A 17398-nucleotide genomic window follows, 5' to 3' on the forward strand; every position below is an offset into this window, starting at 1 on the left:
ATCAAATTATTGCATATAAACAATTGGGCCTGCATTTTATTTTGTATGTATTCTTAAAGGTGCATTGTGCAGTTTAAAAAGGTAATATTAAAGCACCAATGCCCAGATGAGTACGAAGAGCCCTATCAGTTTATATCTTCCCTTTATAGGAGAGTGTGCAGACCTACACACTCCACAGTTTCTTCGGGGAGGGGCAGAGTTTTTCTTACCTCATTTGTCTTCGTTTGTCAACTGTGGCTGTCGCTTTAAGATGGTGCACGTACTCGCACGCGCACCATGAACGAGCCTGACACAGATGCTGCAGTTATGCTTTAGGCCAGAGGTGGCAATCGCGAGTAAAAAAAGTGACAAACGGCAGTGTGAACCTAAAGAGAGTCTTCTGCCCAGATTTAGTCATAACTGTTTTAATTTACTTATTTCCTCAATAGACCATTTGTCTGTGGTTGAAGTCAATGTGTTAGTATGATTTCTTTGGAAATCTTATCTTACTGTATGTCGGGTGTCGGTTTGTCTGGGGGGCCTCCTCTATTTCCACAACAATAGACCATTTGTCTGTGGTCGAAGTCAATGTGTATTGAATGATGTCTGTAAAAGTTTTATCTCATGTCTGGTGAACTCCGGGTGGGCTGGGGGCTTGGGGGTTTTGTGGTACCGCCCTTCAAGATAGTATAAGAATGTTGTGAGTCCGCTGTAACTTCGCACTAGTGAGAGGCTGCCATTGTCTGGAACTCACTTGTGCCCGGAATATTCTGTAGAAATAAAAGCTTCGAAGTGGCTGTTCATCGATCTCCAGCCTGCATTCGGATAACCAACATTCTCACTACCCGAAAGAAAATGAACACGCGGAGAAAATATCATTTTCTTCAACAAACCCTAACCCTAAAACTAAGACATTTTGTTAAATATTTTCATCAAAAATTGATCTTTAAAAATCGTTTTGTAATATCGCGATATGTTGGCGAATAGATTTTTTTTAACACCCCTATTAAGTAAACAGCTTTTATTTATGTTTGCAAGACTTTTGTTGGGGGGTGGGGATGCTTGTAAAAACGGTTTACACATTTTGAAATTGATTTTGTTGTTGTTGCCAAATTTAAAGGGGCACATCACTTTAGAAAGAAACATCAAGTTTATTTGCTTAAGTAGGCCACACAAACTGATATGGCGGGCCAAATGTTGCCCCTGGGGGACTTGAGGTTGACACTATACATTAGACTATATATTTCACGTGGACCCCCTCCCCCACCACCGCATTATATTCACACTCAATCTTAATAATAGAAGTCAATTTATTCAGAGAGCAATATTTTATTTTTGTTTCTTTAAGCCTGTATATTTTCCTATGCATACACGAATCTATATGCAGCACTGTATCACATGATTGTTTTTTGTCACATGTGCAGTAGCATGCACGTTTGCTAAATGCTTTAAAATTGCCCTGGGATTAAGAGTAAGCACACTACAAGACATGTCGAGGTTCGGAACACTCAATCACAAGCCTCAATCACAAACTGTGTTCTGCTCGAAAAAAAAAAAAAGGAAAACCTTGCGTGTCTGCGTTGCGGCGTAAGTCATTTATGTTACTAAGGTGTGTCTTTGCATAGTGAACTCCATTAGTATGTCTGCACGCTCCTCAAATGCCACAACAGTGTGAATCAAAGAGCCCCTGGCTCGAACCATATTAACTAATCCTCTAGAAGAGAATTTGAGGGTCATTAAAAAAAAAAAGACAAAGGCCTTTCAAGATAATTCAGATATTCTTCTCAGTATGTTCGTGCTCATGTGACAATGTTATCCACGTACAATGTAACAATATACAGTACTGTAGTTTGGAGTGCATCACCTAAATCTGTCTTAACCCTATGAAATACGTAAATGTCAGAAGTTGTTGGAAAGCATATTTGCAATAAAATGTTCTACGTGCCCCACTCGTCTAATCACACTGTTCTGATTACTATTGCTTTCATGGAATAAGAATTAAGAGACTAATTCCATCTGTTTTCATACATCTCTGCTAGTTTTGACTTTTACCGCCCTCTGCTGGCGACTGGCTTGAATTGCGAACGTTTGTAGTTCGCCGGTTTTCTAGTTTTTGGTTTGGAAATGGATGCATTAATTAATCTTCTTAAATCTTATTCCACAAATGCAATGTTAATCACAATAGTATAGAATAGACCAGTGGGGACTCCGACTATATTATTGAAAATAAACGTTTTGCGTTGCGTTCCTCTTTCGAGATCAGCAGCTGCTAGCTTGATTACATGACAACTGATTTATGTGTTGAACATCCATAAGAAACATTTAACATCTTTGCCGATAGACAGAACATTTTTACTGCCATTGGGCTGAAACCTCCTTTGTCACAATTTGCTAAATGTCACATTTTGTGTAACAGATTTTTTTCCCACCGCTTCTGGACGTTCCACATGTGTGTTATTTTTACAAGTTAAATCTAGAGTGTTGAACATAGTTTTCTCGATGCAATGTTTATGGTTGAACAAAGGTTCCGCCCGATGCCAGCGATTTGTACGTAATTCCCGTGAGACAAAAGCCACACGTTAACCCGTTTGGCATTTGCGCAGGCAGATGAAATCCAATTGAACTGCTTTGTTGATGACAGTGTAACGATTCAGCTATTTTCCATCAACTTGCTCTCTCACATTAAGATCTCTGTTTTATGCAAAAGGTTGTGATGAGCTCATTTAAAATGACATTCAAATTAACTCAGAAGCCAGAAGGGTTGCTATTAAAAAGCTATTTGGGAATTCTGCCGAACATTACAGACCAAACCGGTAACTGAAACATAATCATTTGAGGTTTGTGCATTTTAAAATAATGTCCGTTTGTTGAATAAAGTGGTGGAAATTCATCTTGAAAAAAATAAATTAAAAAAAGTCAGATCCATTGATTAATCAACAAATAATCAGCAGATTACTGGTAATTGATTAAATTAGTGTTAGTTGCAGTCCTAATTTTTTGCACTTATTTTTTTCTGCCAAATTGAGCGAGACTGCTTTCATATAACAAGTAGCCCATCTTGCAATTCTTACACAGAAAAAAAAAAAAACTTCCTGGTGATGTCATCAAGAGGTTGTGAGTGCTTCTCCTGTCTTGTTGGCCTCCTGAGCGAAGCAGGCAGCACCACTAGAGGAAGTCAGCTAGTTGTGTGGAAGCAAGTTGGCCAAGTGTCACCTCTCTGTGAACGGAACCAGTCAGTACACAAGCAGTCCTTTGGGCCGCGGTCACGTGACACCTGGCGGGATTGTCGACGCAGCGAAGACACGCCTCAAATGTGTCCATTTGCCCGTTTGAGATGCGCGTGGAGACGCTCGCGTCTTTGTTGTGTTGCCGAGCGGAACCCAACTGTGGACCGGACCTGTAGATCCTCTGCCTTAGCGTCAACGTGTCCCTGTAGAGACACTGGCGGAAGTTGGGCTTACACAGCAGGTAGACGGCCGGATTGTAGACGGTGGAGGATTTGGCAAACACAGCGGCCGTAGCGAAGGCGGACGGAGGAACCCGTGTGGCGTCACTGAATGCTGACCACATGGCCACGCCGGCGTAGGGAGTCCAAGCAACGAGGAAGCCGATACACACTGCGACTGACAGCTGTGGGAAAGGATAGACAGAGGCAGACATAAATGACGGAATTCATAAAATGGTGACCAACGTGGATTTCATTATTAATACATACTGTGTGCCTATGTGTGTGTGCGCCTTTCAAAGGTGGGCTTAGTCTGATGAGTGAATAGGAAGTGAGCTAATAAGGGTTAGGAGCTAGCTAACTGCTAACTGGCTAAACTGTTAGCCACCTTGCGCATGTTTAGTGACGGCGTCAGGCAATCGGCAGGCGGTCTAAAAATGTGCTTGTGTTTACTGTACTTTGTTACCGTTTGTTCAATAAAGCGTGCACATAAACATCAATCAACCAATGACGGGCTGAAAAAATACACGGCGGACGAGTCCTGATTTGGCCGATGTCGATATTTGGCAAAATAAATATTTTCATAACTGATTCATTAAAAAATATATAATGAAAATGTCCCTTATCAGGTCAGAAAATGTAACTCAAAACGTTGTTCTTTAGTATTCATTTAGTTTTACAGTAGACAAAAAAATCGGCAAAAACAGCCCATTTTGGGTGGTTGGGGTGAGAGTGGGTGGGGGTGGGGAATGTAAACTCTACTAACAACAACTAACCAAACAGCAGTTTGGCAACAACAAAAAAAAAGTCAACAAATTTTCAAATAGGAGGATTCAAGCTGTTTACTATCAGTATCTTTTCCAAACCCGGAAAACAGGTTACCGGACCGTACACTGCAATCACTAGCTGATGGCCCGATGTTTTGAAACATTTGGTCATGTGACGATCGCAGCGCAAGAGCAGTTGTGACATTAATTTTGATTAGAGTTGTCACTATCGGATGTTTTTAGAATCGATTATTCTATCGATTATTCCATCGGTTAATCGCATAATCGGATCAAATGTTTTGCATTGACGAGTATGACAAAACCATTTATTCCAAGTTACTGTTTATTAACCAATTATTGTTATTCGTTTTTAAGGTAAACAATGTCTCTGAATGATTACTTTATTATTCAAGTAGTTGTCAATTGATAATCAATTACTTGCCATTTAATCGATGAATTTTGACAGACTGAGCCGCTTATTGAGTGAAACACTGTTATGTTTATTTGAATTTTTTGCTCTTTACTGCATTCCTTGAAAATCGGTGACACTGCCAGTAATTTTGAATGATATTTATTTGGCCACGGGATATTTGTGTTTTATCATGAATCTTTTGTTCATGTAATATTGTGGTCTATACCTATTTTAAATACACATTTTATACCATAGCCTTTATTTTAGAGGGTTAGGGTTAGGGTTAGCCCTAACGTTCATAGAGAATTGCATTAATTTCATATAATTTTAAGGGAAAAATACAGTACATATCAAGTTGTATGTTGTTATCATGGATTTACAGTCAAATGAGTTCTGTCCGGATTAAAAAAAAAAAATCGTGTATATTGCACAGCTCTCCTCTCACATCGCCAACGCTGAGACACACTCACTCACTCTGACCTTGACAATAAGCGAATGCGCACTGGCGTTCTTGGTTTGTGGCGACACATGCTGCTGGACAGCCTGCCGGGACCCTCGCACTGTCAGCAGGATGGACGAGTAGGAGAGGAAGATGATGGTGCAGGGCAACGCGTAGCAAAAGACAAAAAGGCAGACAATGTACGACAAGGCTGAAAGCTCGTGGTTGGGCGCGTGCCAGTCAATGCAACAGGCCGTGCCGTAGGGTTCCGTGCTGTATCGTCCCCATTGCGCCAGGGGCCCCACGGCAAATATTGACGCGTAACACCACACTCCGGCCACCAGAAGGCGAGCGTGTGCCCAAGAGAACTTGTTGCCTGATAAGAAACAAGAGATAAAGTGAGCTGGTTTGCTCATTTGCAAGTTGCTAGTTGGTTGTTTCTTACCGTGATTTGGAAAGCAGACTTTAAGGCAGCACACGAAGGAGAGGGCAGTGAGGTTTGTCAGGCTGCAAAGACCGAACAGTACTCCACACATTGCATAGAGCTGACAGGCGAGCTCTCCAAACAGCCACCTGAATGCAGAGGGGAGAAGAAAATGGTGCAAACTGTGGACATCTATCATCATCATCATCTATTATTTTCAAAATCCTCAGTAATGAAAAACCATTTTGAGCCCCATGGCCCCATTGATGGGATTTTTTGGGCTAAATTACTGTATGTGATACAAATTCTTATAATAACCAAAATGTAATAATTCAAGGCACAGAAGCTAAATATGACTGAAACAAAATTAGGAGCTTGAATTGGTAACACCGTCAACACAAGGACAGGTCAGATAATGGTGGACATGGGAGTTAACGGTTGCATATAATACAGAAAGTCTGACTGAAACGAAATCGGAAAGAAATATTTCCCATAGAAAATCATACAAATACAATTAATCCATTGCAGTAACCTGAAAATGTTAACACCCCCCCCCCCCACACACACACCAAAAAAAGGTTTTACAGTCGGGTGACCAGATTTTCCAAATTAAAAACGGATGCTTATAATTTCGCAGAAAATCAAACATATAATAAATGTAATCACTAGTCAATCTGATGACCGATGGTTGTGTCATGACTTTATCAAAATGCTAAATGCTATCTTGGTTGACAGTTCAACAGTAGGGGTGGGAATCTTTGAATGTCTCACGATTCAATGCCGATTTAGATTTTTGGGCCTGCGATTCGATTCAGAATCGATTTTCGATTAAGAGCGATTTTTGCTTCAATCTATAGATGTGCAAGGAATTGTAATGATCTACTCCAGTCTGACTCCCTAATGCTAATTAGCGCGCTACTCGCGGCACTTTAATCACTCAAAAGAACGGCTCCACACTGCAAAATAAAAAACTTTTATTGGAATAACTTGATCGTGACTTTTTCCTTCTACTCTCTAATGTGGCTACAACTTAACAGTGTATCAGACCGTGTGGAACCACACTGCCCCTCAGTGGCCAAATCGGCTACAACACGAACGGCGTTCCCAATAAAGGCACACACAAACAAAAGGAATACAGTATAAAATAATTACAATAAAATCGATTTTGGGACATTCAAAATCGATTCTGAATCATACTAAATGAGAATCGATTTTTTTGGGCACACCCCTATTCAACGGCACTATGAACAAGTCAATGCACTCACCATTATCCAACCATGTTGCCTTGTTATTAGAAGCTGCCTATGCCATCTAACTATTCCGGTCCCGTATTGTAACAATGCAAATATGCTGCCAGAAGAGCTCAGCTTGCATTGGGCCTGACTGACGACCACAGCTTTAGGCTAGTAGGACTACATTTCCCATGATTTTTAGCTAAGCATCGAATTGTGGTGTTCAGTCAATAAATAATCGGCCGTGCAAAAGCTTGACTCATACTTGTGTGAGAAAGCTGACGGTATCGCCAGGGGGAATAACGAGAGCGTCATCCCAAGGTCACTGATTGAGAGATTGATGATGAAGAACTCGGGAGGCTTCAGGCTTGAGCGCTTGTGATGCGCAACAAGTAGCAGGACGCAATTCCCCAGGAGGGACAGCACGCCTGGGTGGAGGGAGAGATTGGTCACCCATGTGGACTTGTCGACCTTAGTTGAGGATCATCAAGGAATGTACTCACAATATACGATGTAGAGCGCGCCCATGACGACGTCGTACTCCTTGGAGATGGTGGAGGTAAACGCAGCTGTCGCGTCCGAAGCATTTCCCATCTACAACATTGGCACACTTGCAGTGAATTCATGCATACCAACAACAACTTTTCTTTCATAGTTGACTGTGAACACTTCACCATCAGACGAACGCCAGCTGGCCCGTCGGCCAGAGATTTCTTCAAAGCTTTTTCTCACCATTTAAACCGTGTTGGATCAAATACAAAACAGTCTGCAGTATGACTGACAGATGGACAGAAGAATGAATCTCTGGATTTACAGACTATCTTAAAACCTTAGACGAGAGTACCAAACAATGAATAGATTTGTTGCATTTTTGGGGCGTTTGTTGAATGGATGAATTGTCAAGATTTGAAACTTTCTTAACCAATATACCGTGGCTCTGGATAAAGTTGTTTATCAAGGCTTTTCATTAACAATACAGTACACAATACACGCACGCACACACACATACTCACCCACATACAAAATAAAAAATAAATAAAAATAAAATAAATAAAAAAAAGAGCAATGATGATGACATGTCAAATCGGTAAAATTACCGAATGAACAATACTGAGCTCTCCAGGAAAAATAAATAAAATAAAAGAAATTTAAAAAAAAAAAACGAAGAAAAAAAACCCCAAGACAGTCTTGGTGGAGGTTTGCACGCTCAAAAGACCCAAATTTCCACTACATATGGTGACGCTTTTCCACTGGCAAAACCAGGCACTACAAGGAACTATTTCTAGGTCCTGATCTGCTAGACGTTCTAAGCATGCTAAGCCATTTTCATTTTCATGACATAAACCATTGTTGCTCTGGACAATTACGACCATCCTGGCATTTCTGATATTTCCACAACGCAACACCCCGTACTCGGTGAAACCAAAATGGCGTATTGCATTGCTTTTGCTTGCGACTAGCATAAAAATCTCTCTGAAAATTATGCTGTAAAAGTGGTTGTACAATTGGATGTTCCAATCATAACATGATGGAAACTAAATTATCATTCCATATATGCCCCATGGACCGTGAATATCAGATGAAAATGTGTAAAAGTAGTGAAAAACTGGAACTTTACAGTTTGAATAGAGGCTAAGCAAGACCACAATGCTTTGCAGCAAGAACTTCCTAAGTGGTAAAAAAAACATTTTTGAGTCTGATAAAATGTATTATTTTGTTTTCCAGAAATTTTAAGCATTAACCAGCTTGCATCATTTACCTATATTAAATGGTCTGCTCCACTTACTCGGAGTGACGTTTAGCCATTTTTCTTAGCAACAGGAGAGCAAACATGAAGGTTAACGAAATGAAAATAGGCCAAACATCTCTCAAATCGCTGAATTTATTGCCGCAAATGTTCTACTTTACTACGCTCTGTGCTAGCTGACGTGCCATTTGCTAGTCTTTTGACATGTTTTAGCTCACATGTCACACATTTTAAATTTTCTATGAAACAGTTTTTACATTGTTAGCAAAATGTACAATACAGTACTCAGATGACCTAAGAACTAAGTCGTCTACATACGCGGGTTTGATTCCATCATTTTTAATGTAATAGTATACAAGTGCCTCTTGGCTGTTTGTAAGGACATTCATCTGACTTTAGACCAATTATGTCCGATTTCTGTTCATATTGCACTTTGCAGAGTCTTAGTCTAAAAACATCTCATCACATTTTCAAATCAAAATAATGCTCACAAATCGAATAACAAAGATCCAAAGTCCAATGCTTTTCAATGAGCAGGGGGCTTGTTTCCCCCAAGTAAGTCCGTCACTTTGACTTGAGAGTGAGACGTAAGCTCGGAATTATCCGCAGCAAACTTGTTACTATAGGGCATTGAAAAGCGATGATACATGGGTAGAAACGACAAAACTCCACAGACGCTACGTTGTTAACATTAGCGTAGCTTGTTCTTGTGCCTTAGCAATGGACAGTGGCGTGGCAACATTCCCCAGGGACCCCAAGCAAGAAGGGATCAGGTGCCCCGGCAGCCGTTGTATGCATATTGTTTCATTTTAAAATCTGCACCTTCAATAAACAATCACCATTAATTGTGCTTCATTCAAGTAGTTTGTTTAACTTTAGCGAGAAACCTAAGTGAGCCAGAAAACAGGAAAAAAAAAATACAAAATGTCTTACTGTAACATGGTAACATAAAAAAAAAGAAATTCTAAAAGCATTAATATACATGCTCATTTATTTATTTATTATTAATAATAAAAGCCTTAGTAAAAGGTCATGTTTAAAAAAAAAAAAGCTTTACTAGAAGTAGTCATTTAAAAAAACAAAAAACGCCTCACTATGTAAATGGTCGTTTAAAAAAACACACACACAAAAAACGCCTTACTATATACATCGTCGTTAAAAGAAAACGCCTCATGGTCACTTTTTTAAATAATAAAAGCCTTACTATATATACATTGTCTTTTTTGAAAGAACAAAAAAAAAATTACTATACATAACCATTATTTTAAAAAAATAAATAAAAAATGCTTAAATGTACATGGCCGTTTTCTAATGTATTGATTTATTAAAGTTTTACTATAAATGTTTTTTTTTTTTTTTTTTAAACTTCTTTTATACATGATCGTTTAAAAAAAAACACCTTACTATACATGTTTTTTTTTTTAAAGATCCCCACCTGACTCATCGAATATGAGACGTTAAATTGTCATTGCTGCACTGCTAATTTGAAATATATACTGCTTGTTTCAAATCTGTTGGCCCTCTGGGGGCCCCTGCTGGCTAAGGGGCCCAAAGCAATTGCCTGTTGGCAAGCTAACGCCTCTGGCAATGGACACAGCAGTATAGTAGTCCACAATTGCCACTTTGCTACACCAGTCCACGATCTTCCTGTCCTGTCTTGTCTTGACAGTGTCTGCTATTGCCACACATCGCAAACAGAGCAAATGTTACTATTCGGAACATTGTCGTGCATTATAGACGAATAGCAAATACATTTTAGAGAAGGCCACGTATGTAGGGGACAAATGTGTGGCGATACTCGAGGACTGAGCTAATCACACAAGATCCAAAGACAGACTTGATTGTGATGCAAGTGAGCACGCCGGTCGATCTTGAAGCAGCCCTCTGCGTTTGAGCGACATCAAAACCAAGACAAATGCTCATGTCCCATTTTAATGCCTCTCAAGTGCGCTGTTGTATCATGATGCGTTTTTAATATCCGTTTTGCAGGCAGAGCTTCAATCCCATAAGTGCACGGCCATGCCGACATGATCTGTATGTTGTATGTCGGCCAATCTGTGATGCATCTTGATGTCTGTGGAAGTGAAGGGGGACAAAATACCTCCGGGGTGGGGGGGCAGATGGCAGGAGCCTGGAAGAGCCCGAGCGGCTCAACTGTGCCTTTGGCTCACTCGGCCTGCATCTGGAGGCGGAGCTGTCACTGTGCTCTTAGCCAACCAGTAAGAGGCGACCAGGTTGAAGAACGCTTTTGCCCCGCCTTAAAATTATTTTTATTTTACAGACCTGTCGTCGTTTCTGACTCTAGCTAACTGTTAGGTTAGAAGAAAAGATTTGATGCTTCCTGTCGCGTTTACGTTTTATCTGCTGCATAACAGCACATTTTTGATATTTTTCCTTTTGAGATGGGGCATGTCATTTTTTTCTTTATTGACAACACCGTTTTCTGTCATTTAGTAGTTTGGGAGTGGCTGCTGTGTCACTTTCATTAACTTCTAAACTGAGATGCTTTGTGGCTACCAATCTCAGTCCCAGTTTGGACTTGTTTTTATTTATTTGTATTTATTTAGCATTCATTTATGCATGTGAGGCAATTTAGAAAGGCAGAGGTACAAAGAACTAATCGATTAATTGGCAGCTAATCAATTATGAAATTAACTGACAGCTATTGTGATAGTTGAGTAATTGTTTGTTGAACTTAAAATTGTCCAAATATTTGGAATTTCAGCCTCTCAACAGTCAATATTTCATAATTTGTGTTTAATCAAAGTTAAACTTTTCCCAAATATCTGCTGTTACTTGTCAACATTTTTGAGGATTTTCTGCCTTGAGTCATAATCAATTATGTTTGGACATTTTCTGCCATGTCAATTTGAAATGTCCCGATTCATCAATTAATCAAACAACAATAAAAGACAGATACAATGATTATTGAAATAATAGTTAGTTGCAGCCCTAGATAAGAGATTCTAATTTGCAATGCCGATGTGGCATGAAACAATGCAAAATAGTACAAATACAATCAAATTTCATTCTTGAGTAATCATTGAGTATTTTTAAGTAAAGAAAGTTTTTTTTTTTTGAAGATTAAGTATAGTTTTAGGGCAAATGATTGATTTGATTGGATTGGGAAAAAAAATGTTTCCAAATTTTCCAAATATTCAAAATTAGGACATTATTTGAAATTGAAAGTCCACATATTACAGTTTTCTGCATGAACATCTCAGAGCTCTTAAAGTAATAAATTATGAGTATTTCTTACAGATGATTGGGTATATAAGTAAGTCTTCATTTGACACACACACAAGTAGCAAAAAAAAAAAATCAGTTATTAAAATAATTTGCATTTCTTTTATGTTTTCTGTCAATTTTTAGGACCCCAAATATTATATACCACTTGTGATTTTTCTTTTTTTGAAATCACACTTTTTCCTCAAACTTTGGGTGTTTGTGGCGCTATATTTCTATGCATCCCCTCACTTGTGCCACCTGAATGTCAGGCATTGAGTAGTGACGCATATATCCAAAGACCTTGGGAGACCTTTTGTGAGATTGAAGTGCACCATCTTCACCCTTTGCTGTGTGTGTAACCGCCAGCCTGCTTCACCGAAAGTCAGTGACGGTGACAAGCAAATGCCATCTTGCTCCACTATTAACACTGCGGCATGACAAAGTGGCGGCGGGCATTTCTTTCAAACAGCGCTTTGAAACATCTTATGTAATGGCCTCTGGAGACCATTCAGATGGTCATTTAGGCCCAGTGTCGCATCAAGTAATTACATTCATATCATTTGTTTGTTTTCTCGTCTTTGGAAAGTTCTCATAACAGCCAATTAGTGTGAGTTATCTTTCAATTTATTCAATTTATCTAATTATAGGCCTACAGTGGCTGGGATTTAAATGAGAGTATTGTACATATTTTTAAGGCTCAAGGCCCATTTTATGGTAGGTTCGACATTTAAAAGCTAAGTTTGACTATCCAGAATTAGCATTGTGAATCATCATCTTTTGACTAGTCACATCACAACTACATTTTGGATAGTTTGAAAGTTGTATTCTTTTTTTTTTTTTTTCTTTCTTTTTTTTTGTAGAGCTCAGTATTGTTCATTCGATTTGACATCATCATTGCTCTCCTTTTTTTTTTTTTTTTTTTAAAACAAATAAATTAAAAAAATTTAATAAATGTTTTTTTTTAAAATATATATACATATATATATACATATACACACACATACATATATATATATATATTTTTTTTTTCTATTTATTTTTTTATTTTATTTTTTGTATGTGTGTGTGTGTGTGTGTGTGTGTGTGTGCGTGCGTGCGTGCGTGCGTGCGTGCGTGCGAGCGTGTGTGTATTCATCAGTTCACCTAAAGTCCATTAAAAAAAATCCCATACTAATAATATAATATAATAATAAATTGGCAAATGCAGAAACATCAATGTAAGTTATCACGATGTAGTGGCTCTCGCTAACAGACAGAATTAAGTAACCAGAATTGGGTTAAAAAAAGTTGCATTCAAGATATCGAACAGAATTCAGACTTAATTTATTTGAAAAAAAAAATAATAATAATAATTGTTCAAAAAATGCTGATAAACATTCAGTATGCGTTTTTCACCAAAAACGGTGAAAATGCCTCCCCGCCCATCACCATCAAAAAATATGGTAAAAATATTGAAACAATAAAACAACTTTACTCTTTTTTTTTGTAGAGCTCAGTATTGTTCATTCGATTTGACATCATCATTGCTCTCCTTTTTTTTTTTTTTTTTTTAAAACAAATAAATTAAAAAAATTTAATAAATGTTTTTTTTTAAAATATATATACATATATATATACATATACACACACATACATATATATATATATATTTTTTTTTTCTATTTATTTTTTTATTTTATTTTTTGTATGTGTGTGTGTGTGTGTGTGTGTGTGTGTGCGTGCGTGCGTGCGTGCGTGCGTGCGTGCGAGCGTGTGTGTATTCATCAGTTCACCTAAAGTCCATTAAAAAAAATCCCATACTAATAATATAATATAATAATAAATTGGCAAATGCAGAAACATCAATGTAAGTTATCACGATGTAGTGGCTCTCGCTAACAGACAGAATTAAGTAACCAGAATTGGGTTAAAAAAAGTTGCATTCAAGATATCGAACAGAATTCAGACTTAATTTATTTGAAAAAAAAAATAATAATAATAATTGTTCAAAAAATGCTGATAAACATTCAGTATGCGTTTTTCACCAAAAACGGTGAAAATGCCTCCCCGCCCATCACCATCAAAAAATATGGTAAAAATATTGAAACAATAAAACAACTTTGCAATTATGTGAATCCACGGCTGCCGAACTGTATGTATGCAGGGGTTCACTGTTTTTGCTAATTTTGGATAAGAAGAAAATAGTTACGGCTTGTCAGCAAAAATGAATTGCAATACGTGTCTGGTCTCGCTGTTTAATGCCAAGAAGGCTGACTGCTTTACCTTTATGAGCTGCTCGTCAAAGATGCATCTGTCGTGTGTTCATTCTAGTTTTAAAAATCAGATTTTTGTCATTGTCCGTCCAAACCGCAAGCCTGTCGTGTAAAGGCAGCGGCCACAAATGTCATTAACATTCCACTGCATCACACAGTACAAACATTACATAACTACAGCATGATCAAGCACGAAACACATTTGTCTCATTGTTGAAAGTGGAGCTTTCTTTTTCTTTTTTGAAAGTCATTGTCTTGTCAAATTACATCACGGGGATGAGTAGTTAGGAGGAGAGAAAGAAAGACTTTCTGTTCCTCAAAAGCTCACAGACCCGCAAATCACATCTGACATCTCACGGGTCAGTCTACCCTGGCAACAGCAGCCGGGAGACAAACATGAACGATGTTGCCCCGAGTGTTGTGATATCACGGCAGCAAACAGTCTGAAAGATGCGCAAAAGATAGTGAAGATCATAACTTGGACCAAAAAATCAAGCGGGTGGCGTTGCTTGCGCGGAGAGGCAGGATCAGTGATGTCATCACTAGTCTTGCCGCCGTCTTGTCTGTGCCTCCAGCGCTTCACATTCACCACTTTGTACTTTTGAACCTTATTGACCTTCAGTAAACATAAAACACAACTTCTGCCAGTCTGAAGATGCTTCTTCACATATTCCACTTCAATCCCCAGTCCACGTACAGTATACGCACAAACTCGAGTCAAAGATTTTTCTTGCCATCCTAATGCCGAATGTAATTGATGTGTTTATTTGTCGCTGTCTTGGTCTGATCTGTAGGATTTCGAGTGGAGCGAGTGTTCAGCAGAGAGTGCTGCTTACCTTCCAGGGAAGAATTCCTTGTCCTCTGTTAAACTCATGGAGGCCCAGTGCAGAGCAGGACACTGGACAGGAGCTCCAGCCAGCCACTGGGAAGGAGATGGAGAGGACAACCCAGCGCCACGCACAGAGAGAGAAGAGAGAGAGAGCCGGAAAGGGAGAGGGGGAAAAGAGTCCAGCCAGGGTATCTTCCTCCTCCTCCTCCTCCTCCTCTTCCTCTTCACAACACGCTCGCGCACTTCCAGCAGCCAGGTAGACACTCTCATGTATGACATGGTCATTATTGTGAAGCTCCAGTCAGATGCTCAGCCTGCCACAGAAGAAAGAGAGAGGAAAAGATTGGGGGGGGGGGGTTGGTCTATCCAAGCAAGCTCCAAATGTGGCTGATGACAAATTATTGCTCATCCTATTTGCTTTATCTGTGCTTACTAACACACATTGGTTCTGCCGTAGTCGTTGTCTGCCGAGCTCACCTTTACACGCGTGAATCATGTATCATCATCAAAACTGTGTTTTCCGCTTGTATGGAGTCTTTTCAGTAACTAAAAGAGAAAAGGTTGCTGTAAGTGACACTAGCATCAGTGTGGTTCAAAATCTCTCTGAATATGAAGTATTTCACAGCAAACACGTCCAGTGCTTGAGTGCTGAAATGAACCCACAGTGTTGATTTGAACACTCTGTCAGAGTTTTTCCAATGCCACTCTTTCGAGAGTTAAATCAACACTTTCAAAATAGTTACATAGTTTAGGGGTGTGCCAAAAAATTGATTCTCATAAGGATCGCGATTCTCATTTTAGTACGATTCAGAATGCCCCAAAATCAATTTTATTTAAATTATTTTATACCATCTTCCTTTTGTTTGTGTGTGCCTTTATTAGGAGCGCTGTTCGTGTTGTAGCCGATTTGGCCACTTAGGGGCAGTGTGGTTCCACGCGGTCTGATACACTGTTAAGTTGTAGCCACATTCGAGAGTAGAAGGAAAAAGTCACGATCAAGTTATTCCAATAAAAGTTTGGTTTTTTTTGCAGTGTGGAGCCGTTCTTTTGAGTGATAAAAGTGCCGCGAGTAGCGCGCTAATTAGCAATAGCGCGTCAGACTGGAGTAGATCATTACGATTCCTTGAACATCTATAAATTGAAGCAAAAATCATTGTCAATCAAATCATTTTGAATCAAAAATCGTTCTTAATCATTAATCGATTCTGAATTAAATCGCACACCCAAAAATTGGAATTGAATCGTGAGACATTCAAAGATTCCCACCCTTAGTTATAGTAAATATTTCACACTGAGAGAGTGTACATTTTGAACTCATTAAGCAGAGTTAATTTAACACTATGGGAGTAGACAAGTAACTCTTCTCACACAAAAGCTGACTCTTAAATAGTTTGCCGTGACTGGATTAGATCCTAAATAAGCTAAACTAGCCCTTCCCACTGAGCTAACCAGCCACAACATCTGTCAGTGGTGGCCGTGGCTGAGGGGTAGATCCGGTCGTCCAGTAAACAGAAGATCGGCTGTTCGATCAGATTATTGAATGTGGCCTGACTGACTTGTATACAGTAAATGGACCTTTGACTCGTTGAGAAAACTATTTGTGGCCCTCTAACGTTTGTTTGAAGAAGCCTGTAGTAGAAGCACGACTTTACAGCAATGCGTAGCTACTTCTTTTGTTAACCCTGAAAATTAAGTGCAACAGTAAATAAATGTGAAGTATACTTTGGGACACAGACTGAATTTTTTTCGTGATTATTCAGATTTCTCTCAAAATATAAACTTGGCTCCCACAGTAAATCCAGTAGGAAGCATTTGTGATGCACCCAAAGCGCTGTGTCATCCGAGTTTATCGTGCAGCGCCGCCCGTATACGGCCATCTCGCTCGCTCGGCTGACAGTCGTGCAAAAGCTGCTTAAAGGAATGCGGGCTCCCCAGCCGAGCTGAGCCGTGGCTGCCGGGATGTCAACCCGCCGCAAAGAGATGTCATGTTAAAACCCCGAGCGGGGTCGAGGTCCTTCTCAGGCCGCTCGCGCTGACACGTCGAGATGAGCTTAATCTCATGTAATAACAATCAGTTGGATGGCGCGGAACTTGAGGCATCCGCTTTTGAGTCAGCTCACATTTAGGATTTTGACTCCTTTGTGGGAGTTCCAAACTTGTGGGAGTCCTATTTTTGCCACACTTGATGTTTTTAGTTTAGAGGAATGTTTTGAGAATTTGCCTGGTCAGTGTAAAGGGAAATGCAGCGCTGCCGTGATTTTATGGGTTTCATTGACCGTGATCGTAGCTCACAACACTCGCCTCTTTTCCCATTGAAATGAACGCAAATGGTAATTCCAGTGCCCCCCAAAATACCAACAAGATGTAACATGGTTTTTATGATGAAAAATAGCCTTCTACAGTATAAAAACTTGCATTAATTGATTGTAAAGAATTCAACCATTGTTGCAAATAAAATAAGGAAACCAAATCTGGTCTGGTCCTCAAAACGTTTTGCTCCAGGGATTGATTTTGAAGGCAGAGAAACAAATAAGAACAAATGATTCGAATACCCCTTACCATCACGTTGTTGTCATTAGCTGAAGCCCTGCACTTATTACTCTCGAATGAGTTGTGTTCGCGGAATGGCTGCATCTCTGTTGGT

General features: G+C 39.3%; 2 protein-coding genes across 3 annotated transcripts in view; one reads left to right on the forward strand and one right to left on the reverse strand.

The window, feature by feature from the left end:
• Nucleotides 1-17398, forward strand: part of samd10a (sterile alpha motif domain containing 10a) — a 39923-nt gene that overhangs the window by 880 nt on the left and 21645 nt on the right. Inside the window, exon 2 of the mRNA XM_077569694.1 lies at nt 14720-15010. The gene's annotated coding sequence lies outside the window, so the exon portion shown is untranslated. The remainder of the gene's footprint in view (nt 1-14719; nt 15011-17398) is intronic.
• Nucleotides 1341-15004, reverse strand: opn7d (opsin 7, group member d). Of its 2 annotated transcripts, XM_077569693.1 has the most exons (6): nt 14762-15004; nt 7202-7292; nt 6964-7126; nt 5488-5615; nt 5084-5418; nt 1341-3609 (listed from the first exon to the last, which is right to left on the reverse strand). In XM_077569693.1, the coding sequence occupies exons 2-6, from the start codon at nt 7290-7292 to the stop codon at nt 3145-3147; spliced, it is 1182 nt and encodes a 393-aa protein (XP_077425819.1). In that variant the 5' UTR covers nt 14762-15004; the 3' UTR covers nt 1341-3144. The 2 variants fall into 2 exon arrangements, with proteins under 2 accessions (XP_077425819.1, XP_077425818.1); XM_077569692.1 differs by having other exon boundaries at nt 5084-5615.

This window comes from Vanacampus margaritifer, chromosome 1 (assembly GCF_051991255.1).
Source record: "Vanacampus margaritifer isolate UIUO_Vmar chromosome 1, RoL_Vmar_1.0, whole genome shotgun sequence".
NCBI lineage: Eukaryota > Metazoa > Chordata > Actinopteri > Syngnathiformes > Syngnathidae > Vanacampus > Vanacampus margaritifer.